Source organism: Rhinolophus sinicus, chromosome 17 (genome assembly GCF_057876585.1).
Source record: "Rhinolophus sinicus isolate RSI-liver-muscle chromosome 17, RSI-T2T, whole genome shotgun sequence".
NCBI classification, from domain to species: Eukaryota; Metazoa; Chordata; class Mammalia; order Chiroptera; family Rhinolophidae; genus Rhinolophus; species Rhinolophus sinicus.
In genome coordinates, this window is record NC_142517.1 from 207,798,782 (window position 1) to 207,822,130 (window position 23,349).

At 49.5% G+C, this 23,349-nt stretch overlaps 1 protein-coding gene across 3 annotated transcripts in view; it reads left to right on the forward strand.

Moving 5' to 3' along the window:
- The window catches only part of INPP5D (inositol polyphosphate-5-phosphatase D), a 110,335-nt gene that overhangs the window by 74,345 nt on the left and 12,641 nt on the right, over positions 1 to 23,349 (forward strand). For 2 of the 3 annotated variants that reach the window (XM_019739751.3, XM_019739749.3), the window contains exons 10-21: positions 1,017 to 1,123; positions 3,015 to 3,117; positions 5,278 to 5,474; positions 5,900 to 6,017; positions 8,315 to 8,411; positions 8,978 to 9,116; positions 11,085 to 11,193; positions 11,360 to 11,448; positions 14,830 to 14,911; positions 17,344 to 17,433; positions 19,710 to 19,862; positions 21,122 to 21,204. In XM_019739751.3, the coding sequence (XP_019595310.2) occupies positions 1,017 to 1,123; positions 3,015 to 3,117; positions 5,278 to 5,474; positions 5,900 to 6,017; positions 8,315 to 8,411; positions 8,978 to 9,116; positions 11,085 to 11,193; positions 11,360 to 11,448; positions 14,830 to 14,911; positions 17,344 to 17,433; positions 19,710 to 19,862; positions 21,122 to 21,204 (1,367 nt within the window). The remainder of the gene's footprint in view (positions 1 to 1,016; positions 1,124 to 3,014; positions 3,118 to 5,277; positions 5,475 to 5,899; positions 6,018 to 8,314; positions 8,412 to 8,977; positions 9,117 to 11,084; positions 11,194 to 11,359; positions 11,449 to 14,829; positions 14,912 to 17,343; positions 17,434 to 19,709; positions 19,863 to 21,121; positions 21,205 to 23,349) is intronic. The other variant, XM_019739752.3, reaches the window with a different exon arrangement.

Here is a 23,349-nt window from a genome sequence, read left to right on the forward strand (position 1 = left end):
TGCATCAGCCCCAGAGGTCACCTGTCCAGAGAGGAGAAGACCCGGGGGCCCTGGGAGAGGCTCCCTGGGGATGATGAAACTGATAAACAGCTTGATCACATAGAAAAGAGAGTTACAAACTGAGAGAATTTGGACCAATGAAAAAAACATGGCAATTATTAGCTCCAGGAAAAACAGAGGTGTATAGTAAAAGGAAAGCAATCAGCTTGTCTGTCAATAGCATTTCCACAGTCATAATGAAAAAACACTGACCACTTACCTGGCCAAAATGATGGTATAATTATTGAGAGGATGATGGTGGTGGGGGGCAACATTATGCATTGGTGGGGGGAGGGTAAGGACGAGAGGGGGGACAGGCTGTATGTGTGAAAGACAGCTAAACCCTCATCTTCTATAGTGGGAAGTCAATATGTAATAGGAAATATTGAAAAACCTAAAACCAAAATCAGGACGTAAGCATGCTGTTTAGAGACACGGAATAAAATTCTAAAAGAATCCATTAAGAGAACTGGAAGTGGTTGCTTCTAGGAAGAAGAACATTGGAGGGAGCTGAGGTTGGGGGGTACTGTTATGTGTACAAATCTTGTAGAAAAATTGGAGCCTTTTTATCATTAATAGAAGTAAAAGAAAATTTTAGGTATAAAATGAAAGCAAAGAAAAAGAAGGAAACGAGGAAGAGAAAGAAAGGAAAGGAGGTAGAGGGGAGAGAGAGAGATAAAGAGAGGGAAAGGAGAGAGGGAAGCTAATGAAAAGACGGAAAGTCCTGTTGTCTCTGCTCTGGCCAGGCCACCTCTTGTTTCCAGGCAGCACCGTTCCCAAGCACGAGCCCCTCCCTGAAAGAACAGCCAGGAGCAAAGGGATCTGGGAGACCAGGCACCAATTTAGTGCTCAGCTTGGGGATGGGAAAGTCAGCCTTGTCGATAGGTGCCACAATATATATCAGAGACTCTATACATATTGGGTGACGAATGAATGAATGTGGGTGAATGAATAATTGAACTTCTGTTTCTCTTAAGTCCTGCAGCTCATCAAGTCTCAGAAGTTTCTGAACAAGTTGGTGATTTTGGTGGAAACAGAGAAGGAGAAGACCCTGCGAAAGGAATATGTTTTTGCTGACTCCAAAGTAAGTGACAACATGCTACTAAGATGGCCAAGAGGGGAGTAAGGGACACGTGTTTGCTGAGGCTGGCTCTGTGCCTGGAAGCTTGCACCATTAGCTCACTCAGTTCTCACAACCCATTTCCCACCTGGGAAAGCTGAGCCCGAAAAGGTGAGGGGACACGCTGCAGGCCAGCTGGGATTTGCGGAGCAGCAGCTCTGTTTTCCCCCTCTGCCACGCTGCCTGCTCGGGAGGGTACATCCTTTATCATTGTGTCCACGCAGCCCCCAGCCCCATTGGGAGGCCTTCAGCTTCTCTGGGCTGCCGTCGGAAGCCCTCTGGGGCACCCTGGAAGGGCAGTGCTCCCTCCCTTTCTACACATTACTCACGCTGCAGAAATGAGACGCCCTGCCAGGATTGGCTCCTGGGGTAAGAGGAGGTGTGGGCTGATGGAAAGCTCGGGGTCTTTCGGTGTCTCCGTGGGCCTCTGTACAGCCAGAGCAGGGTTCTCTGTGACCTGATACCTTCTCTGATGTACCAACCAGGGGATGAAACCCACTCCCTTACTGTTTGTCCTCCAGTGTACGGTGTGTATGAGGCAGGGCACGAAGGGCTCCCACCACATCAGGTCGGCACGTGGCAAGGCTGGGGGACAAGGGCTCCCGGTTCACATTCACAGGGATAGCCCCCACCACCTGCCCTGTGGGCAAAGTGGCAGGGCTGGGCTGGTAGGAGGCCAGTGGGAGGCCTGGGGGTGCCCAGAACTGGCCAAGAGGGTGGGAAGGACTGGGAGGGATGATAGAGAAGGTGCTGGGAGAAACAAGGAAGTGGGGGCCAGACAGGTGATGGAAGGTGGAGCCTGGCCGGGCATCGTTCCAGACACAGGGACATAGGTCCAAAACTCAGTGTTGCCCATTGCTGCAAGCTCAGGATTGAGACTCAACAGTAAATGGAGGCACCAGATTTTGAGCCATCCCTAACGAAAGGCAGGTTTCCGGAAAGACAGCCATTCTAGAATCATCTTTGTGAGTTGGTTTCTTCAGAGGGGAGTTCTTGAGATTTGCAATTATTAGGATGAATCATATGAAATTGCCATCTTGGTAGGCCTGGAACAAGTAAATATTGGTAATTTCATATGGTATAATCCAAAATTTTTATGTATGTGTATTTACTATATTTGACTGTACGCTACAAGAGGCCGCATTGCTTTGTGCCCCACTGCGTACCCAGGACAACTAAATGAAGACTTCATATTAAAGAGGCTGTGACAGCCTTCATGTGTTCTTTCCTTTTCAATTAGTTTCTTTAAATTGTCTTTCATTAAACAAGTAATCTGTTCTCATTGGTGAAAAAGTTACAAATAAGCAAAAAATTTAAAATAGAAACACCCGTATACCACTAATAAACCTTAGATTATATAGTTCAGGATTAAAAGAAAAGTAAAAATGCGATGATGCTCTTCATAATGTTTTACCAATTGGCTGTTCATACTCAACACTATATTTTGACCATCTATTCTTGTTGATAGAGTATTTCTGCACCAAAATTTAAAAACCCTGCGGTGTTCTAGCATATGGATGACCCATAATATGATAATCAATTCATTTCCTAAGACTGGACATTAAGTTTGCATCTAATTTCTCCTGTTTGGAAACGTGTGCTGCAGTTCCCATGGTACGGTTGGGTCTTTGTTCGGTTCCTGAACATTTTCTTAGAGTCGGGTCCTTGCAGCAGAACGGCTGACTCACAGAGAAGCCACTTGCTTAGACTTTGGACACATATTCCCCGAGTGTCCTCCTGGAAGTTCGTACCGAATTGTGCCCCGTCAGTGTTCTTGAAGCTGATGAACCCTTTGAAAGGGTAAGGTGCAGGAAGGCAGAGGCCTTTCTGAGTCTGTCTGCCCTTGAACCCCTAGAAGAGAGAAGGCTTCTGCCAGCTCCTCCAGCAGATGAAGAACAAGCACTCGGAGCAGCCGGAGCCGGACATGATCACCATCTTCATCGGCACCTGGAACATGGGTAGGTGGGACCGCCTGCCATTGCCTCCCCTTGGGTTCCGCTTCCTGCCACAGGCATCCTCCAAGGGCAGGGCACACCTGTCTCCCCCACCCCCAGCCCTCAGCCCAGCGGCACAGCCTCCGTTCTAGGGAATTGCACCCTGTTCCTGAGACCCTGGGTGAAAGGAATGAGCTCTAGGACTCACACCTGCAGTGCCGCTGAAGTGGGTGACTTTGCACGTCTATGTTGGGAAGTTTGATGTAGAGAGTCTGAACATCTAGGTGAAGGGGCCTTGGGTACCTGCCAGCCTTAGGCAACTCACCTAGCGGCCCAGGCCTGCAGGAAGGTCTTTTCCCCTAAGCAGCATTGCCAGAGAGAGAGAGAGACAGAGAGACAGAGAGACAGAGAGAGAGAGAGAGGAGGATGCCCAATTTTATTTGAATTTCTTATAAACAAATAATGTTTTAGTTAGGTGTTTAGCTAGAAATAAATACACACACACACTAAAAATACATTATGCTAAATGTATACATTATAATATTTACATACTAATACATGTTATATACTAAATATATAAATGCAATATACCAAATATATATTGTACTAAATAACTACTTAGTGTAACTATTCAGCTAGAAATAAATACTAAATACCAAATATATATTGTATTAAATATATGTACTATATACTTATACCAATATATGTTTATATACTAAATATAAATTATGCTAAGTAATTATTTAGTGTAAGTGTTCAGCTGGCAATGAAAAAATAAGTAGATACAGGCTATCCAGTTGAACTTGAATTTCAGGTAGACAGATATTACATAGGACATACTTATTCTAAAAATTATCTGTTGTTCATCTGAGATTTGAATTTAACTGGGTGTCTGTCTCCCCCACCTGGTCCTGAGCAGAGTCAGGGCCACCCCACTTCCGACACAGGGGATCTGGGAGGAAGCGGTTGAGCAGCAGCCACTCACTGAAAATGAAAACACAGTGTGTGACTCCTGGCCTGTCGGCTGAGTGGAGGGCGGGCCAGGCTTCTGGCGGGGAAGTCGAGAGCTCCTGACCCTGACTCCAGAAGCCGCCAGCCCCTCTCAGGCCGTCATGCCCAGGCAGTCCAGGGCCACGGCGGCCCTGCCGTAGTACTCTGGTGCACGTCCTGGTGTCCTTCCTCCCCGTCTGTCCCCTCCAGTGTTTCCTGTTGGCCCCCTGATCTCGCCAGCTCTCACACTCGGGGTCATGCGCATGGGCACGTGGCCCCTTTCCATGTTTTCCTCTGTGAGCGCAGAGGTCTAGATTTGACTGGGTCTGCTGAAGGCCGTCCTGTTGCACAACTGCAGGGGCGATCTTCACACAGAAGACAATGTGAGGGAGCCGGCGATGCCAGCGCAGGGTGGGAGGGTCTCCCCAGGCAGAGACCACCAGCGCAGGGTGGGAGGGTCTCCCCAGGCAGAGACCACCAGCCCCCAGTGTTCACCCTCCCACCGTGAGCCGCAGGGCAGCAGAACCCAGGGGTGGTCATAGTACTTCAGTTCTTGGTTTTCTGGCACTTGTGAGCCAAGAAGGTTACGTCTTTGGGGCAAGAGTTTCCTCAACCTTCCAGGGCATTGAGAGGAGAGATAACTCTTTCATTGTGTCCTTATTGAGTTACTTCAACTCATTTTTCGAAATTGGAGTGGGATGTCTCTCCACACTCCTGTTTCTTTGCCTGACACCCTCACATCTCTCAGATCTTGGCCGAGATCTCTTGCAAGGAAGCCATTGTTGTCTCCCAACCATTGGCTAGAAACCCCGTCCTAAACCTGCCAACCTACTGGGCCATCTGACCACCAGAATGTAAAATCCTCAAAGAGTCTGTCTGAATTATTGATGTCACCCCAAAGACTAGCTGGTGTTTGACACCTTGTGCAACTACTTTCAGACACCACATGGAATCTTCTAGTGTTTCTAGTCTTTGAAACAACATTATCTTTAAAAAGAAGTGTAACTGACCTCTGACCCTGCCTGACACCCGGGGGGATAGTGGTACCTAGTTCTCCATCTAAGGTATTTTGTTGGGGGGCCTTAATGGTTGTCGTGACTGTGACTCCCCCCCACCCCAATGTTCCCCCCACCTCTGTTTTGCATTCTTCTGATGTACCAATGACTCACTTGGTGTTGGGTTTTGCTGTTGAAGGTAACGCCCCCCCTCCCAAGAAGATCACGTCCTGGTTTCTCTCCAAGGGGCAGGGAAAGACGCGGGATGACTCCGCTGATTACATCCCCCACGACATCTACGTGATCGGCACCCAGGAGGACCCCCTGGGAGAGAAGGAGTGGCTGGAGATACTCAGACACTCCCTGCAAGAAGTCACCAGCATGACTTTTAAAACAGTGAGCATCTGGCCACGGCCCTGGGTGGGACTCGGGGGCAGTGGACTTTGCAAAGCCAGCCACGAGCGTCTCAGAGGCAAGGGCGGGCTCGGCCTACGGGCTCTCAACTTCCAAACATGCGTACGTGCTCAGTGGTCCCCTCACTTCCAGGGCCGGAGAGGGGCACCTGTATTCAGGAATCGATGGGGTCCGTGGGCATTGCTGAAAAATCACCGGGGTCCTTCCTCACCCCTGCCTGTGCTTGTGGATCACCCTTCATCGAGCCTTGTCATCCAGGCTTTCGTCTTTAGGATACTTTGTCTCATCTGTGGGACATCCTTAGGAGCCCCCAAAGAGATTACAGACAGGGAACCCCACACCCGGGAGGTGAGGGCTGGGGTCAGGTACTGCGCCCTCGAGGGTCACAACAATGTCCTTCCCACCAGATTGCCATCCACACCCTCTGGAACATTCGCATTGTGGTACTGGCCAAGCCGGAGCACGAGAACCGCATCAGTCATATCTGCACCGACAACGTGAAGACGGGCATCGCCAACACACTGGGTGAGCAGGGAGTCTTCTCCACAGCACACTCCTGCCGACAGCCGCGCCCATCCGCCCCAACAGGGACGTCCCCGAATTGAAAACAGTCTCGTGTCCTGGGCACACCGGGTGGCTGTCCCCCCAGCTGAGACTCACCTGGGGTGACACCAGTGCTTCTGGGTACTGGCTGAAAGGCAGGTTCCGATACAGCAGGGCCGAGGTGGAGCCTGACAGTCTGTGTTTCCAGCAAGCGTCCGGTGTGTCGATGCCGCTGGTCCCTGGGCCCCACCTTGAGTGGCAGGGACCTAGGACTACAGACTTGCTGTCAAGGGCCAGAGAGTAAATACTCGAGGCTTTGTCAGTTCTCGTACCCGCTGATGACGCACAAAAGCAAACACAGACGTGTGTAATGAATGGGAAGGGCTGTTGTATAAAATTTTATTAACAACACAGGCTGTGGGCTCAATTTGGCCATTGGTGTAGGTCGCGGACCCCTGGTTTAGATCAAGAGCGACCCAGGTGTAATGTGAAACGCTGGTATCAGCTGTGAGCCTGTGGGACCAAGCAGGGTGCCTCAGAGTATTGAAATAAGAGTGGAAGACTGCATGAGTGTGTGAGTGTGAGTCTGTGTGGGTGTAACTGTGAGTGTGAGTGTGTGCAAGTCTGTATATGTGAGTCTGTCTGTGAGTGTGTGTGGCAGGTGCGCCCACACGGGCCGTGGGTGGTGGTGAGGGCGAGGCCAGTGGTTCTGGTGGTTTGGAGTCAGGGACGGGACAGTCTCAGAGATAACAGGAAATAGAAGGATTGCTACAACTGAACGTGAACGCTCTCTCAGCTTTTCTGCTGACAAACCGCACGCTGCCCGTGTCCACACCCACTGGTCCCTCCTTCCTTCCTGTTACAGTGGCTGCCCTGTTCTGAAGCCCACGCCCTTCGGCTGCTCAGGAACCTCCTCTGATCCTTGTTCCATCCCTGCCTGGGCCGCCCGCTGCCCCCACCGGGCCCCTCCCCCAGGACGCAGAGGGGATGATCCCCGAGGTCCTTCGGTGCATGCTCTACGCAGCCCCATCCAGCCCAGACAGAACGGGAGCCTGTGGGTCATTTTAAATTTCCTTGTAGCCCCATGAAAGAAAGGAAAAGGAAACAGGTGAAGTCAGTTTTAATAGTACATTTTATCAGACCTCATACATTCAAAACACTACCATTTCAATAGGCGTTCGTAAAGAAAATTATGAGGTAGTGCACATTCTGCTTTTCTTACTGCGGCTGGTAATTCTGATGTGTCTTGTACACTTACAGCCCCTCTCATTTTGGACCAGCTGCATTTCACAGGCTCAATGAGTAGGCTTGCCGCTATTGTATTGGACCGAGCAGGTACTCAGAATTCAGCACGTGCCAGAATTACCTAAATGGAGGTCGGCAAACTTTCTCTAAAAAGACAGATAGTAAATATTGTTGGCTTTGCAGCTCATGCGGTCTTTGTCACAGCTATGCAACTCTGTCTCTGAGTGTAGCTGTGTTCTGATAAAATGTTATTTATAGTTGTGAAACTTAAATTTTATATCATTTTACTGCGTCACAAAATATTCTTTTGATTTTTTTCCCACTATTTAAAAACGTGAAAACCATTTTAGCTGTCAGTGGGCCGGCGTTGGCCCACCCCTGACCTAGAGGACTTGTTAAAGACAGATCACCGTGCCCCACCCCCAAAGTTGCTGATTCAGCAGGTCAAGGTTGGGGCCTGAGAATGTGCACTTCCTACAAGTTCCCAGGTGACTGCTGCTGCTCCTGCTGGTCCAGGGAACACACTTGGAGAACCACTAGTCCAGGATTGAGTAAAACTGACCGAAAAAAAGGTGGTCTCGGTGTGGATTTTGGTATCACCGGGAACCTGGAGTTAGCTGGGTGGGAAGGAGGTCAGACCACCCGGCCCTGGCTCCTCCTGAATCTTCTTCCCGAGGCTTCTGGCTGCATCTCAGTTCCTGCCTGCTTGGCACGTGGAGTGACGGATAGCCCCTTTGCAGGGAGATGCCAGGATGGGTTCATCAGCAGCCTCCTCCTTGGGCCCTGTGGAGAACCCCAAGGCTGCGGGCCATTCATTCACCCTGTTTTCTTGGCCTGGAAGAATCTCAGTTCCTATTCCCTGGCACCTGTCCCATCTCCCTCCCCAAATGAAGCTGTCGAGCTTTCTTCCTTTGCCTCCACTTTCCCACACTTGCTTCTTCCACTCGTTAGTAATCACCGTGCCTCACCTTGATTTCCTGCCACTCAGCGGGTCTGCCTGGTACTCTGACTTCTTCCTTCTCCCTTCCCTTTAGGGAACAAGGGAGCCGTGGGCGTGTCATTCATGTTCAATGGAACTTCCTTGGGGTTTGTCAACAGCCACTTGACTTCCGGAAGCGAAAAGAAACTCAGGTAATGGCATTGATTCCTGGAAAGCCTGCATTGGGGTTTTTTATCCAGGCAGACCTCACACCCCCGACTAGACACCATAGTGACTGCTTGGCCCTGGGCTAGGACCCTGACCTGTTTGCCTCTCAGGGCTTTCCCCATCGCTTCATCAAAGGCAACTGCAGCACAGTGGTGACTCCCATGCATAGATCTTGTCTGAAGGACAGATGGACATTTCCTTGTGTCATTAACCTAATAGATGCCTAACTACCACTCCTTTCTAAAGGGAAAACCTCATCTGGAACACCCTTCACATCAAAGCCCATTTTACCTATTGGTGGCCTAGTCGTGAAGACAGCCATCTAGAATAGTCATGGCTCTGATTGCCTGCAGAGCAGATGTTCTCAGAGCCTGTGCCCTGTGTTCCCAGTTAAGCGTGAAAGGCCCTTTGCCCCACCTGCACATAAAGGTGCTTTGTTTCAGCAGGGCCCGGAGATTTGAGTTTCAGTTCCCCCCACACCCCCTCTGACTTCCTGCCACGGTGGAATGGGGAACCCTGTGCTAAGATGACTGCGTGGTCATTTAATTAGGCGAAACCAAAACTATATGAACATTCTCCGGTTTCTGGCTCTGGGAGACAAGAAACTGAGTCCGTTTAACATCACTCACCGCTTCACTCACCTCTTTTGGCTCGGGGATCTCAACTATCGTGTGGAGCTGCCCACCTGGGTAAGGAGCTGTCCACCTGGGGCTGGGGCTGCCCACCTGGGTGAGGGGCTGTCCACTTGGGTGAGGGGCTGCCCACCTGGGTGAGGGGCTGTCCACCTGGGGCTGGGGGTACCCACCTGGGTGAGGGACTGTCCACCTGGGTGAGGGGCTGCCCACCTGGGTGAGGGGCTGTCCACCTGGGGCGGGGGGTACCCACCTGGGTGAGGGACTGTCCACCTGGGTGGAGCTGTCCACCTGGGCAAGGAGCTGTCTGCATGGGGCTGGGCTGCCTGGGACAGGGGCTCACTTGAGTTAGCTCAGGGCAGAGGGTCATGGAGACACACAGACCAGGCTGAACCAAGGCAGCTACTTGCACTCTGGGACTCAACGCTGTTCCCATCACAGAAGGTTCATCCCTGCTCATGCCTAGTTCCCACCTGTCTGTCTTGGCTGCCCTTCCTCACCATCACTCTGGTCCTCCAGCTGGCCAATGACAGCCCCTTAGCCTGCCAGTCCCAGATCTCAGAAAAGACTGAAGTCTGAGGAGATCAGATCAATTTTACTCCCCAAATCCTGGGTCACAGGCCAGCCTGAGGAAGACATTTTTTTTGGTATATTATATTGTTTTTATTGTTTTACCTCAAAGCATTATTTGATTTAATTTTCGTTATTGTGTGTTTTTCAGTTCTAAAATTTCCATGTGGTTTTCTTTGTATCTTACTTTTTTTTGTTGTTGTTGTTGTTGAGAAGACATTCTTTAAGGGTGGATGCCCACCCATGGGCTAATGGGCAGCAGTCAGAGGAGCCATGTGGCACAGACACGGCCTCAGGGAGGGAGAAGCTTTCCCTGGGAAGGGAGAGTGGACAGACGTGGCTGCTGGATGTGTCCAGAACCAGACATGGTTGTTTTCGGTGCTCCTGGAAGATGGGGCAGGGGCCAGGTGTGGGAGCAGAACCGAGCTCGTCTGCCCAGGGACCTTAGTTAACAGCCTGGTGTTTCCCCGTGTAACACGGATGTTGAATACTTTTGTGCTGCCATCCTGTGAGGGGAGAGGGAGGATGGCAAACATAGATCCACTTTTACAGAAGGCGAGGGCCCTGGGGCACAGTTAGGCTAAGGAAACAGCCTTGGGTCGGTTACAGATTGCTGACAGGCTGACAGAGCTGGGACTGAACCCAGATCTCCTGGCTCCACTTCCCAGATGTTTTCCCAGCTGTCCCACATCCCTCAGCCACCTTGGCCTCACTGCCATAGCAGCTCTGCAAATACTGAGGAGCTTAGGTCCCATTTGTGCCCATCTTGCCTCCCCACCACTCCCTCCCTCACAAAAGCTCCTCGGGGCAATTTTCCGTCTCTCCTGCCTGCTGAGCGGGCAGATGGGGGAGGAGTGGACAGGGACCCTTCACAGTCTAAGGGACTGCCATAGCCGTTCACTCACCAGGAGGTGGCCAGTTGCACTGGCCATGGCAGAGGTATAACGTAAGTCTTAGGAGAGAGGACTGCTGGCTTCCAAGGCCAGCGTATCCCATGGATGTCACACCGACTCTCCGGGTCCCAGCCCAGATCATGGAGGCCCAATGCCCTCAGATTTGGGGGCTGGGGTTTCACATCCTTTCATGGCCTTCCAGCAGGCTGTCTCAGTTCCCACAGAGGGAGCGAGAGAGCAAGAGGGACAAACCTACCTACCTAACGAAGTATTATTGTAATAAAATGACTTTAAAAGACAGGGTAAAAAAAACAATGTCCCTTTGCAAATTTGGAACCGCCAGAAACGTATATTATCAGGCTGATGTTTCACTACTCTTGCAGGATTTTCTCTATAAAATGGTGGAGCCAAGAAGCACCCACCCGGCAGCCCATGGAGCGTCCAGGCTCTGTGGCAGCGTCCGGGGCTCTGGGACCCGGTGCAATGGGCAGCGGGTGGTGACGTGCCTCCTCATGTTGGTGAAGTGGGGGGTGTCTAACCAATGGCCATGTCGTTGCTGCAGGAGGCAGAAGCTATAATCCAGAAGATTAAGCAGCAGCAGTACGCAGACCTGCTGTCCCACGACCAGCTGCTTATGGAGAGGAAAGAGCAGAGGGTTTTCCTGCACTTTGGTAAGGATTGCCGTCCTCTTCTCCGGGGCCCTCTCCAGCCATTGTTCTGCCTCCCCTGCTCCCCGAGTGTCCTCACCAGGGGAAGGATTATGCCTGGAGAAGGAAACATGACCAGATGTGAAATGTAGGGAATGAAAGCTGAAACCGGGGTTGTGTTTGGTTTCAGAGGAGGAAGAAATCACGTTCGCGCCCACCTACCGTTTTGAGAGACTGACTCGGGACAAATACGCCTACACTAAGCAGAAAGCCACGGGGGTGAGTCCTCTCCTTAAACACCCTCTCTGCCCTCCGGCTTCCCCCCACTGGCACATCTCACCTCTTGTGTCTGTTCCCATAAAGGCGAACAGAGTGACAAAGGAAAAGAGAGAAAGCTAGAAATCACACATTTATTGTGTCACAGAGCCAAAACCTCTTTTAAAGGGAGGCTGGGCAACCAGACTTGTACATTGCAAGGAGCTGGACTCATGACTCTTACGACATTTACCTTCTGTCCAGGTATTCTAAGACACTGAGAGGATTTCAAGCGTTATTTTCTTAACTGGGTTCTACAGCTCATTTGAAAAAAAAAAGTCCTGGGGTGAAATACACTTGCCAGTCTGCCAAGTGAATCATCATTAAACTAGCTTCTTTGCTGCAGGACTTACCAGAGCCTTTATGGGTTTATGTGCATTATAGTTCTCCGTGAGGAAATTCATGTCCCAAACTCAGCTGGTCACAATACCAGTTAATATCTTATGAGGACACTTGGTTGCAAAGAACAGTGTTTGGAGAAAGCTGCAATAAAGCGTGTCTTCACTCTTGTTCAGCAGATATTTACTGATGACCTGTAATGGGCTGGGCATGCTGCTAGGTGGTGGGAGATTAGAGGGGAGTGAGATATCTGCCCCCAAGGAGTTTATAGTAGGAAAGACAAGACAAATGCACCACAAACTGATACGAGAGAGAGAACATGGTGATGCCAGATGCAGTAAGGAGCGGTCAGACAAGGAACTGACCAGTGAGGGCGGGGAAAGATCAAGGGAGGCTTCTTAAAGAGAGGCCACTTGTGATACCTACAGGACAGCTTGGATTTCAACAAGCAGACTTGACAAGGGGTGAGGAGGGCTGATCCATTTCTGGTAGAAAGACTTGCTAGAGCAGATGCCGAGGCATGAAATTCTGGCATCTGTCACCTTCCAGTGGACCCAACTCAGGGAAGCCAGCCCTGTGGTGGGGTCCTGAGGGCCCGAATGCCAGAGTGGGGAATTTTCTAGGGCCACTAGAGTCCCAGGGAAATGGAGCATGGTTCACAATGCTGCCTGAGAGCCTTCTGGGCGTTACCTGGACTCCAGCAAGTGGAGAACCGGAAGTGGGAGAGAAAGGCCAAGTGTTGGGGAGATGCTAGAACAGAGCAGGACTTACAGAGAAAAAAAAGAAAAACCAACTGAGAGGAGGAGCCAAGACCCAGGACTGCTGCCATGAAGGAGGCTGAGACCCCCCAGGGCAGGAAACCTTGTGAGGTGTCCACTGGCTGCTGTGTAGCGGGGTCATCTGCTTTAAAGGCACTGTCAGGGCAGGTCCGTGGGGACACATTTGGAAGTGGTTTGACTTGAGTATAAGGAGGAACAGACACACTAGGGCCTAAAATGGGAGAGGGGGAGGTCCTAGACACCAGGTGGAAGCTTTAACCTGAAACTGAAAGAAAAGGAGAAAAGCAGGCTATAATAGTAGATCTGAGTGCTATTAATAAAAACTGGAAGATTAGAAGACAGGCTGGCTTAGAGCGGAAAGAAAGAGAGCTTGTTTTCAGACTTATTGCATAATATTAGTGGAAAATCTCAGAAAACATCCAGAAGGCAGTTGAAAATACTAGATTGATGCTAAAGAGACGCACCAGAGCTGGGTCACCATTTGGTAGTTTTCCACACAGAGAAGACAAGCAGTGAGTATAGGATGAGAAGAGAACGATGGACAGATTTGGGGGTCATCTATTCAGACATGAGAGGAAGAGGCAGAGATAACAAAGGAGCCAGAAAAAGAGTCATTCTCAAGGGCAGCTAATGCTGAGAACTGCAAGGTTAAGAAGTGACCATTTCCTTGCTTCTGGGAAACCACACATGCACCTACCCCATGATTCAGCAATTCCACTTTGGTGGATACTTAGGAGAAATTAGTACGTTTGTTCACCAAAAGACAGATAGAGGAATGTTTATAACAGCTTTGTTCACAATGTCCGAAACCTGAAAACAGCCCTACTTCTGTCAACAGTAGAATAGATAAATGCATTATAATACATACAATGGAATACAACCGCAACAATACACAAAAGAACTTCTACAAGCAACAACATGGGTGAAAGAAGCCAGGCACAAAAGAATAGACAGTTGAACTTTGACCAACATGGGGGTTAGGGATGACCCCCCCATGCAATCAAAAATCCATGTATAACTTTTGACTCCCCAAAACTTAACTACTAATAGCCCACTGTTGACCAGAAATTTTTCTGATAACATAAACAATTGATTAGCACATATTTTGTGTTATATGTATTACATACTGTAGTCTTGCAATAAAGTAAGCTAGAGAAAAGAAAATGTTATTAAGGAAATCATAAGGAAGAGAAAATACATTTACAGTTCTGCTTGTAATTTTATTTATTTATTGAAAGAAAATCCACGTATAAGCGGACCCATGCAGTTCAAACCTGTGTTGTTCTAAGGGTCAACTCTATACTGAATGAGTCCATTTAAAAGTTCAAGAGTAGGCAAAATTAATCAATTTAATTGATTAATCAGTCACAATAGTGTTCACCTTTAGGAGATGGTAGAATTGACATGGAAGGGACATGAGGGAACCTTTTGGAATGATAGCAAATCCCTGTACTTGACCTGGGTAGTGGTTAAATGGACGTGTACAAGTATAAAAATTCTTTAAGCTATACCCTTAAGATTAGTACAGTTTACTGTATATAAGTTGTATCTCAAGTCTAAAAGAAGTAAATGGGCAGCCCAAAAGTAGAGGCAATGAAAATAAAACATTCTTGAAAGACAATTGGTAAAAAGTTGTTTGAATGATTGGATGGATGGATGGATGGATGGATGGATGGATGGATGGATGGATGGGCGGGCAGGTGAGTAGATGAAAGTGTGAGTGGGTTGGTATGTGGTTGGACAGGTTAGTGGATGAATAAGTAGATGGATGGGTGGATGGATGGATAAGTAGACACGTGGATTGGCGGGTAAATGGGTTGGCGGGGGAGCCATAGTTGGAGTGTGTTATTAAAATGAGTAGCTGGTGAAGATAAGCAGAGACTGGGGAGAAAATACAGGTAGAAAGATTCATCTGAGTCAGAAAAAAAGTAAGAAAATGTAAAAATACAAGAGATTCTAAAACAGTGAGGAGGATAGGTAGGGGAACACAGCCGGGCAACACAGTCTGGCTCTGAAGCAGGAGTCCAGGACGTCTGGAAGTGTGGGGCATGGTGGTGGGCTTGGGATTGAGGCAAGAGAAAAGGTTTAAAGCCACCAATTGGGGAAATTCTATAAAGAACCAACAGCAGACGAATTCAAGGATTACCGAGGCCACGAGCTAATCTTCTACTGATATATTTTCTAAAAAGTAACAGGCATTTACAAAGTGTATGACTTTCATTTGCAGATGAAGTACAACTTGCCCTCCTGGTGTGACCGAGTCCTCTGGAAGTCTTACCCCCTGGTGCATGTGGTGTGTCAGTCCTATGGTGAGTGGCATGTTGGGAGGTTCGACTGCCCTCAAAAGCATCTTAGGTTTGAACCATGTGGAAGTGGTGTTTTCGTAGGTCAAAAAGAGTCAAATACTGGATATTCACATGGTTTCACCTTATATATGTATATATATATATATATATATATATATATATATATATATATAGTAAGTACACACACACACACATGGATTTGGGAGATTTAAAGGTAAACTGAGGTAAATTGATGAAAAAGGCATAATATGCAATATTAAAACACATAATTATAGAAAAGTTGTCAAAACAATTAAATAATTGTTGGCCCTGGCCATGTAAGATATGCTGAAGGGATTCTCAACGGCTTGAGAGCTTATTCTTAGAACCTACTTGGTAGTTCTCATTATTTGGAACCATTCTGCTCTGTGTATTTAAAAATTCACCCAGCAGAATTATTTGGAATACTTCACTGACTGAGAATTGTGGTATTATTTTTAAAACATTGCAAATTTCCAGATAATGACATCCAAAATTCACATGGTTTCACCTTATATATATTGTAAATACACACACAATGATTTGGGAAATTTAAAGGTAAATTGAGGTAAAGGTAATGGCATGCCCCTTATGTGACCAAGTTACAGGCCAGGGCCCCTGACAGGCTTCTCGTGACCCTGGCCTGACCCACATCTCAGGCCTCCATCTCGGGTGGGGGGGGGGGGGGTCTTGCTGCTGCGCTTTGTGACTTCTACCCTCTCTCTCTCGGGATTGACACAGCCCCACATTGACTCAGGTCCTGTAAAGTTGGACTGATTTCCAGAGCTTTCCATCATGCCTGGCTCCTGCTGCCCCGAGGATAGTTTAAGGCATGCAGCCTGCACGCCCCTGGCCCCTGAGCTGTCTCACAGAAGTGACTTCACTCGACACACTTCACACACCTTTAGATGTGCGGAAAGGCAGCCGACCCCCAGAGCCAGAGCCAAAGAATTGTTCCACCTTCAGAACCTACAGAGGCCCGTATCCCACCCTCTGCCTGCAGCCCCTCCTCAGCCCCTCCACACCTGAACACTCCAGGTCCACGACCCCTACCTGGCCTGCACACTACAGCCATCACACCGGTCCTGCAACTCCTGCCAAGTCTTATCCGTAGGAAGGTCCCACTGTCTGCCTCCTTCAGCCAGCTCTGAAGAGATTCGGGAGAAAGTGGTGGCCTGTAGCCTCGAGAGGGTTTGTAGCATCACCGCTTTTGAACTTAAACTTGGCATTCGAGATGGCTCCATAGTAGAGGGTGTTAGGACAAAGCAGGGCGATGGGTTTGGAAGTGGCATTGAGGAACAAGGCATACACACCTTCCCCCAGTGTCTTCCAGGAAGGGCCAGGTTTGGAACATGAAGGGTAAGTTGAAGATGTAGGGAATTTTGCTACTATTTCACTGAGTGCCGGAGGGCACAGAAGGGTTTAATGAGTTGTGGGTGGGCAAGAAATTGGAAAAGAAAAGGGAATGAATATCCGGAGCTCAGGAAATGGGGGTCAACTTCTGTCCTCTCCTGCTTCACACAGCACCGGCCTCTCACTGACTTCTTCCTGTCCGGCTCCACATACGGCGTAGGCTGGTGCCCCTTCTGTTTTCTTCCCTTTCTCAGAGAAAGGATATCCTCCTCATTTGTGGGCTAAGCTTCTCACCTGGGCCCTTTACTCCATTCCTCCTTCTCCTGTGCTGTTTCTCCTTTGTCCATTAATGGTTGGTGTGTCCTGAAGTTTCCTCCTTGCCTCTTCTCGTCCTTCATGTTTTCCCTGTGGGGCCCAAATGTCCTCAGGGCTTTTGCTTCCACCTGGAGCCCTCAGGACTCCAAATCTGAAGGTAAATCTCCAGCCCTGACAATCCAGCCAGACATCTCTACGCGCCTATATCAAAAGCACTTAGAACTCAGTATTTCTAGAACTGTGTTCCTTCTTTTATGCCCTCCAAACGTGCTCGGCCGCCTTCCCTTCTTGTCCAAACCCCAAGCTCCTTGAAAGAGTTGTCTACATTCGTTCTCTATACTTGATCACCTTCCATTCTCTCCCAATTCTGTGAGTCATTATGGGATGGGGGGAGGGGCCATCTCTCCCACTGATGAACTCAGTGACCTTAAATCCCCCTCTCATCTATACAACAAGTACTTAGACCAGAAAACTCTCTAGAGTTCACACTCCACAATCTATTTAAAAACTTGTGAGTCTTTAGGAAAAACTAGTACAGGCACATTTCATCCATGGAGGAGACAGTGTCACACTTTTCACTGAGACTTTTGAGCATGGTGGTGGAAGGTCAGTGGAACAATGGGTGCAAAACCTCTACCCTTCTGGAGGCTTCCATCAGAGTGAGTTGATTTCTGCCATGGGTTTTCCATCTTGGCTTGACCAGAAGAGTTTGTCCTTCTCTGCTCAGAAATGCTTTCCCTCCCCTGCAGGCAGCACCAGTGACATCATGACAAGTGACCACAGCCCTGTTTTCGCCACATTTGAGGCAGGAGTCACCTCCCAGTTTGTCTCCAAGAATGGTAAGTGGTGGGCAGTGTCCGTTCCTCCATTCTCCACAAAGACAGGAGGCCTTGGGCACTCGTCTTCCGGTTGAGGCCATCAATTATCTGCGTTAGATGAAGGCTCATCCTTCCAGCAAGTCCACAGTCTGTCGATCATGTCCACATCACATTATGGTTTCAGTCCAGAGCGTTTTCTTGCTCTCTTTGGCAAATGTGTCAGCTTGTTAAGCCTCAGTTTTAATACCGTCTTTAAAATGGGGTAAATGAGTGTCTTCCAAGCTGTGGCTTCGAAGATGATTCTGGGTGGGACCTGGGTGACCATTTATTAGTAATGCATTTATTTTAATATGTTTTAAATTTGTCTCTTCTGTGTAAGGCAAGCAACACTGATTTTCCATTCAGTCTTGTGATGGGCCTTCTTAAATATATTTATTTAAGTTTGAAAAGTGAGTATTTAAAGAAAATATTAATCAGTATTAGTGCAGGTGTATGGTAGGCAGACGTGGTAAAAATTGTGAAGATGGGATGTGGATGACGGAGTTTGGGGAAATGCTAGTGTAAATAATAATAATAGGTTTGCAGGTAATTTTTCGACTAATCCAGTTCAGCCCTGGTGGCAGGCCGCCGTATCTCAGCAGAGGCCTGATGTTCTTTGTGGCATGTTCAGCTCTAGGCCTGGGTGACCCGGGAGCCGTGTTGTCACCGTCTCTGCCCACCCTCCATGCCTGTGGTCAGCAGACAGTCCAGGCTCATTTGTGAAGGCTGAATGGGGGTCCCAATACAGGTTGGAAAAGCCTGTATTGTTCTGTGTCATTGGCACTGTCGTGAATGTAGGTGAGGCTGGAACCGACTTCCTGGGACATGTCTCCATGCTGTTGGGTCTAACATCCACGGTCCCAGGAGTATGACCTCCCCTCTCCATGCAGTCATGACCCACCATCCTGTCTCCTTTCTAGCTCTGGCCACTGTGCCTTTCCAGAACCTTCCACCTTTTCCCCAGCTCCCCCCCCCCCTTTTCTCTGAGTTTCTGCAGCGTTGATGGGTGGTCCACGCCATCACACCCTTGATGAGGACCCTTACCACATCCTCAGGGTCAGGCTTGCCTTCCCTCCACTGGGACTGAGCTCACAAACACCGATGGCCTGGACGAAGCGTTGGTTGAACGTCTACCTAAGCAGAGCCTGGCCTAGGAGCTGTGGGGCTTAAAAGGAGAAAGGAAAGCTAAGTGAAATAAGCCAGGCAAAAAAACAAGTACTGTATAGTATCACTTATATGTGGAATCTTTAAAAAAAAAAAAAAAAAAAAAAAAAAACAGAAAGGAAAAAAAAAGATTTCATAGAAACAGAATGGAATGGGGATTGCCAGGGACTGAGGAGCAGGGGCATTGAGGAGGTATAGGTAAGACACTAAAGGGAAGACACTTTCAGTTATACAGTGAGTGAGTTCAGGGGATATAATATTCAGCAAGGTGACTATAAGTAATACTACAGTATTGCATACTTGAAATTTGCTGAGAGTAGATCTTAAGCATTCTCACTGCACCAAAAAAAAAAAAAAAAAAAACCAAAACAAAACAAAAAACCCAACACCCAGTTAACTACGGTAACTACTTCACAATGTACATGTACACGCATATCAAATTATTACATTGTACACTTTAAATATATACAATTATGTTTGTCAGTTTTTCCTCAATATAGCTGGAAAAAAAGAAAGGACAGAAGGAAGGATGGGAAGGATAGAGGAAGGGAATGTCTGTGCTTGCTCTCAGGTGGCTCAGAATTTATGTGGAAGAACAGAATACCTGTTCAAAGCCAGCCTAAAGATGCTTGCCAAAGTGTCGTCTAAATGAATAGTGTTACGAGCAAATTAACTGAGTATGAAGCACGGAAGGAGCTTGGAGTAAGGAGAGGAGGTAACTGTGCCTGAGGAAGGAAGAGTAGGTATCCCTCAGGACCTAAGCTTAGAAATGAGATGGATTTGGGTATCGAGCAGCTGAGCCATTATACAAGCTCTCTTTGCTGGAACTAATGGGGAGACTGAGGAAGTGAACTTGAGGGTGTTGCCCGGGTCCATGCAGCTCTAACAAAGAGTAGCTCTTGACCCTTGAACTCTTGGGTCTTCCTGCTCTGCTCCCCACCAGCTTGTGATTTGTCAGAGAGGCTGCTACCATAGTGGAGATTTGCTCGATGGGATTTCAGGGAAAACCTCTCCTTCCCCCAGACTCTCACCTTCCCTGGACCCCAAGAAGGAGCTCGCTGTTGGGGGCCTGATTTGAAATGCTCTGTCTCCAGGCACACTGTGGAAGGAATCTCTGTTCTCACCTGTTCCAGGCCCCGGGACTGTCGACAGCCAAGGGCAGATCGAGTTTCTCAGATGCTACGCCACCCTGAAGACCAAGTCGCAGACTAAATTCTACTTGGAGTTCCACTCGAGCTGCTTGGAGAGTACGTGGTTGTTGAACTTCCATTTGGTTGGGGCAGCCATGGCTCTTGCTCTGAATGCCTTTACACCGATGGTGCTTTGCCCCATTTCTCCTCTCTGGGAAGGACTCATGGATGGATCTCAAGGGGCGGAGTCAGAGAAGCGGGCCGCAAGTGGAGGTTCCCAGGGGGCACCCTGTTATGGTGCGCTGACCCCTCGCCCCTTGGAGGTGACAGGGCAGCTGGATCCTCTCCTTGCCCCTTAGGGCAGAGTGTAGCCCAGTTGAGGGTCCCCCCAAACTGGGACTCTGACTTAACCAGAGGGTCCTGGGTGAAGGTCCAGAGCTCCTGGAGGCCAGTGCCAGGCGCTGAGCAGTTGCTGGGAGCCGCCTGGTCTTCCTCGGGGTCCTCTGCTCTTTCCTACACCCCAGGCATCTTTCCCAGGTGGTCTGGAGCATCTGGGAGCAAGCTAGAGATGGACAGCCTCCTCGCAGCCATCAGCAGTTAGCACAAACTATGTTCAGGAAACACTCTTTCTAGGTGACACTTCTAGGCATATTGTCGAAAGCTGTTCCATGGTGAGAAGGTCGCATGGCTTCTAGCTCTCCTCGCTGAGATGGTCTGGGTAGTGGTGGTGGTAGCGGGGATAGAACCACTCTACTAGAGGAGGTGACGGGATGATGGATGCTTGCAGACACCGGGAAGATGTGTGCCACCAGCTACATTGCCGCCCCACCCCACTTCCTTTGCCCACTCACTGGGGCTCAGTCCTGGTGACAGACCCACCTTCTCACAAAGGCTCTAGGTCCCAGTTCACCGAACAGGGGCAAAGCACTTCCAAAAATGATGAGGATTTTTGTGTGGGTGTTTTTAATAAACTATCGAGACATTTGCATACATTTCTATGGAAACAGCATATTAGGAAGCTTAAATTAGCATTTCAAAAGGCTGCTGTCTTGAGTGGTGTGGGAGAGCTGTCATGTTTCCTAATTGCCTTACCTGCAAAGTGATGGTTTCTTTGTTGCCCGGTTTGTTGCAAAGAGGAGCCAAAAAGGAGCGGAGTCCCTGATTTTCCCAAAAATAACTAGACCGTGTTGGCAAATGACCCTCCCCTGCTGCAAAACAGATTCCCCACCAAGCCTGACTCCCAAACGATGCTGTGGTCCCTACAGAGTTAAGTGGCAGGAGAGTATCTTCACTGGTTGGGGTGGGACAGCCCTAGGAATCTTTTCTGCATGGTTCTCGTTCTGTTCTCTGAAACCAGCCTTCTTATCCTGCGACAGGTTTTGTCAAGAGTCAAGAAGGAGAAAATGAAGAAGGAAGTGAAGGGGAGTTGGTGGTGAAGTTTGGTGAGACTCTTCCAAAGGTAATTCACAAATAGGGTGTCACCCAGCCAGCAGTGCTGGGCAGTGGCAGAGCTCCAGCCGGGCCTCCCCAGAGGCAGTCGGCATGCCAGGGGCCACATGCAGAAGAGGCTACACAGTCCTGCCTACCTGGAGGACCAGCTCTCTTTCGAGGCGCTTTCTGGCACCCTTTCTGTGGTGGTTAATCATGGGCCTGTGCCTACTGACCCCAATATTCCTAAATGGATTTTACTTCCCATAATGGGTTGTGGAAGGGATCTAGAGGTCTCCTCGCCTGACCACACGACTTTACAAAGAAGGAAACTGAGGCAGATCCCAGAAAGGTTTATTCGTGGTCACCGGCTACAGCAACGGACCCAGGACCCACGCCCCAAGGCCTGGCTCCCCAGCAGTGCTCCTTCGCCTGGTCAGCCCCGTCTCGGAGGACCAAGTGAAGGAGTAGAGAGGACGCCATTGGCTCCCACACGCACTCTGTATGCGGACAGAACTTGACGTGGGCACGGTCCATGCGAGCAGAGGGTAGAATTGAAAATATGTAGGAAAACCTTGGTGGGGACACATTTTTCTTTATTGCAGAAAAAATGGTTTTTGACCTGGGACCCAGGACTGCTTTTGTGTTCAATTGATGTGTCCGGATGTCCATGCTGAGTACACAGTGGAGTAGGACCCCGTTTCCTTGTCACATAACAAGGGAGGGGCACACGGAGAGGGGGTATAAGGCTGAGAAAACCGATCGCGGAGGGTGGTGGTTTCAGGGACTCTCCTGGAAGGTTCCCTTGGTGACACCTGATATGAGTTGTTTTTCGTTTGTTTTTCTAAAGATTTTATTGGGGAAGGGAAACAGGACTTTATTGGGGAACAGTGTGTACTTCCGGGATTTTTCCAAGTCAAGTTGTCCTTTCAATCTTAGTTGGAGGGTGCCGTTCAGCTTCAAGTTGTTGTCCTTTCAGTCTTAGCTGTGGAGGGCGCAGCCCACCATCCCTTGCGGGAGTTGACGGCAACCTTGTGGTTGAGAGGATGCGCTCCAACCAACTGAGCCATCCGGGAGCTCAGCGGCAGCTCCGCTCAAGGTGCCGTGTTCAATCTTAGTTGCAGGGGACGGAGCCCACCATCCCTTGCAGGAGTTAAGGTGTTGAACCGGCAACCTTATGGTTGAGAGCCCACGTTCCAACCAACTGAGCCATCTGGCCACCTGGGAGCTGAGCAGTAGTAGCTCATTGACTTCATTCTAGTTGCAGAGGGCGCAGCTCGCTGGCCCATGTGGGAATCGAACCAGCAGCCCCGTTGCCCAGAGCTCGCTCTCTAACCAACTGAGCCACCCATCCGCCCTGATAGGAGTTTTAAAGGTGAAGGGACCCATCCTCTCCTAAAGCTGGGGTGGGACGCAGGCAGTCTTCAGGGGGCTGGGCTACCCACACTGGCCGTAATTGTTGATTGGAATCAACTCTTGGGATACACACATGAAGGCCATACCATTTCAGGAGCAGAGAGCTGTTTTCAGGCACCTGAATCCTGGTGGCTCAGCTCCAAGGTGACATCTCACCTTACCCACCCACCCCACCCTCCTGCTGCTCCTCCCTGGCTGCTCCCACACAGCACCCCAACAGCTAGTTCCTCCTTCAGTCAAGTGGGGAAAGGAACCAGCATCTCAGGCCCTGTAGCACCCCTGTCCTGTTCCCACATCCTAAGGACCGCCAAGACCTGCCTCTGTCCCGTCTACCCACTGCCACATTCCAGGCGTCACCATCCCTCCTCTCGTCTGGCTGAGGCATCCTGAAGCCCGACGGATCTTTCTGAAACGCCCATCTGATCCTGGCGTACCCCTCTTTATCCAGTCAACTCCCTCATGTCTCGTGGGATGAGCCCAAGGTCCTCGGTGGCTCCCAGCCCCTTCTTGCCCTCCAGCCTCATCTGTCCCCATGGCACCTCAGGGGTTTGACTCCCTCCTGCTCCCTGACCCTCCACCCACCTCTGTCACTTTCTCCTCCCGCTTCACCCTCTAAAACCCCTTTGAGGCACCCTGACAGAGGCTCCCTCCAGCCACCCCCACCGTGGTGAGTGTGTTCCCCACAGACATTCCTGTTCAGCTATCAGTCACCTCACACACTGCTGCCTGGGAGGGTGGGGTCTTCCTGCATTCACAGGAC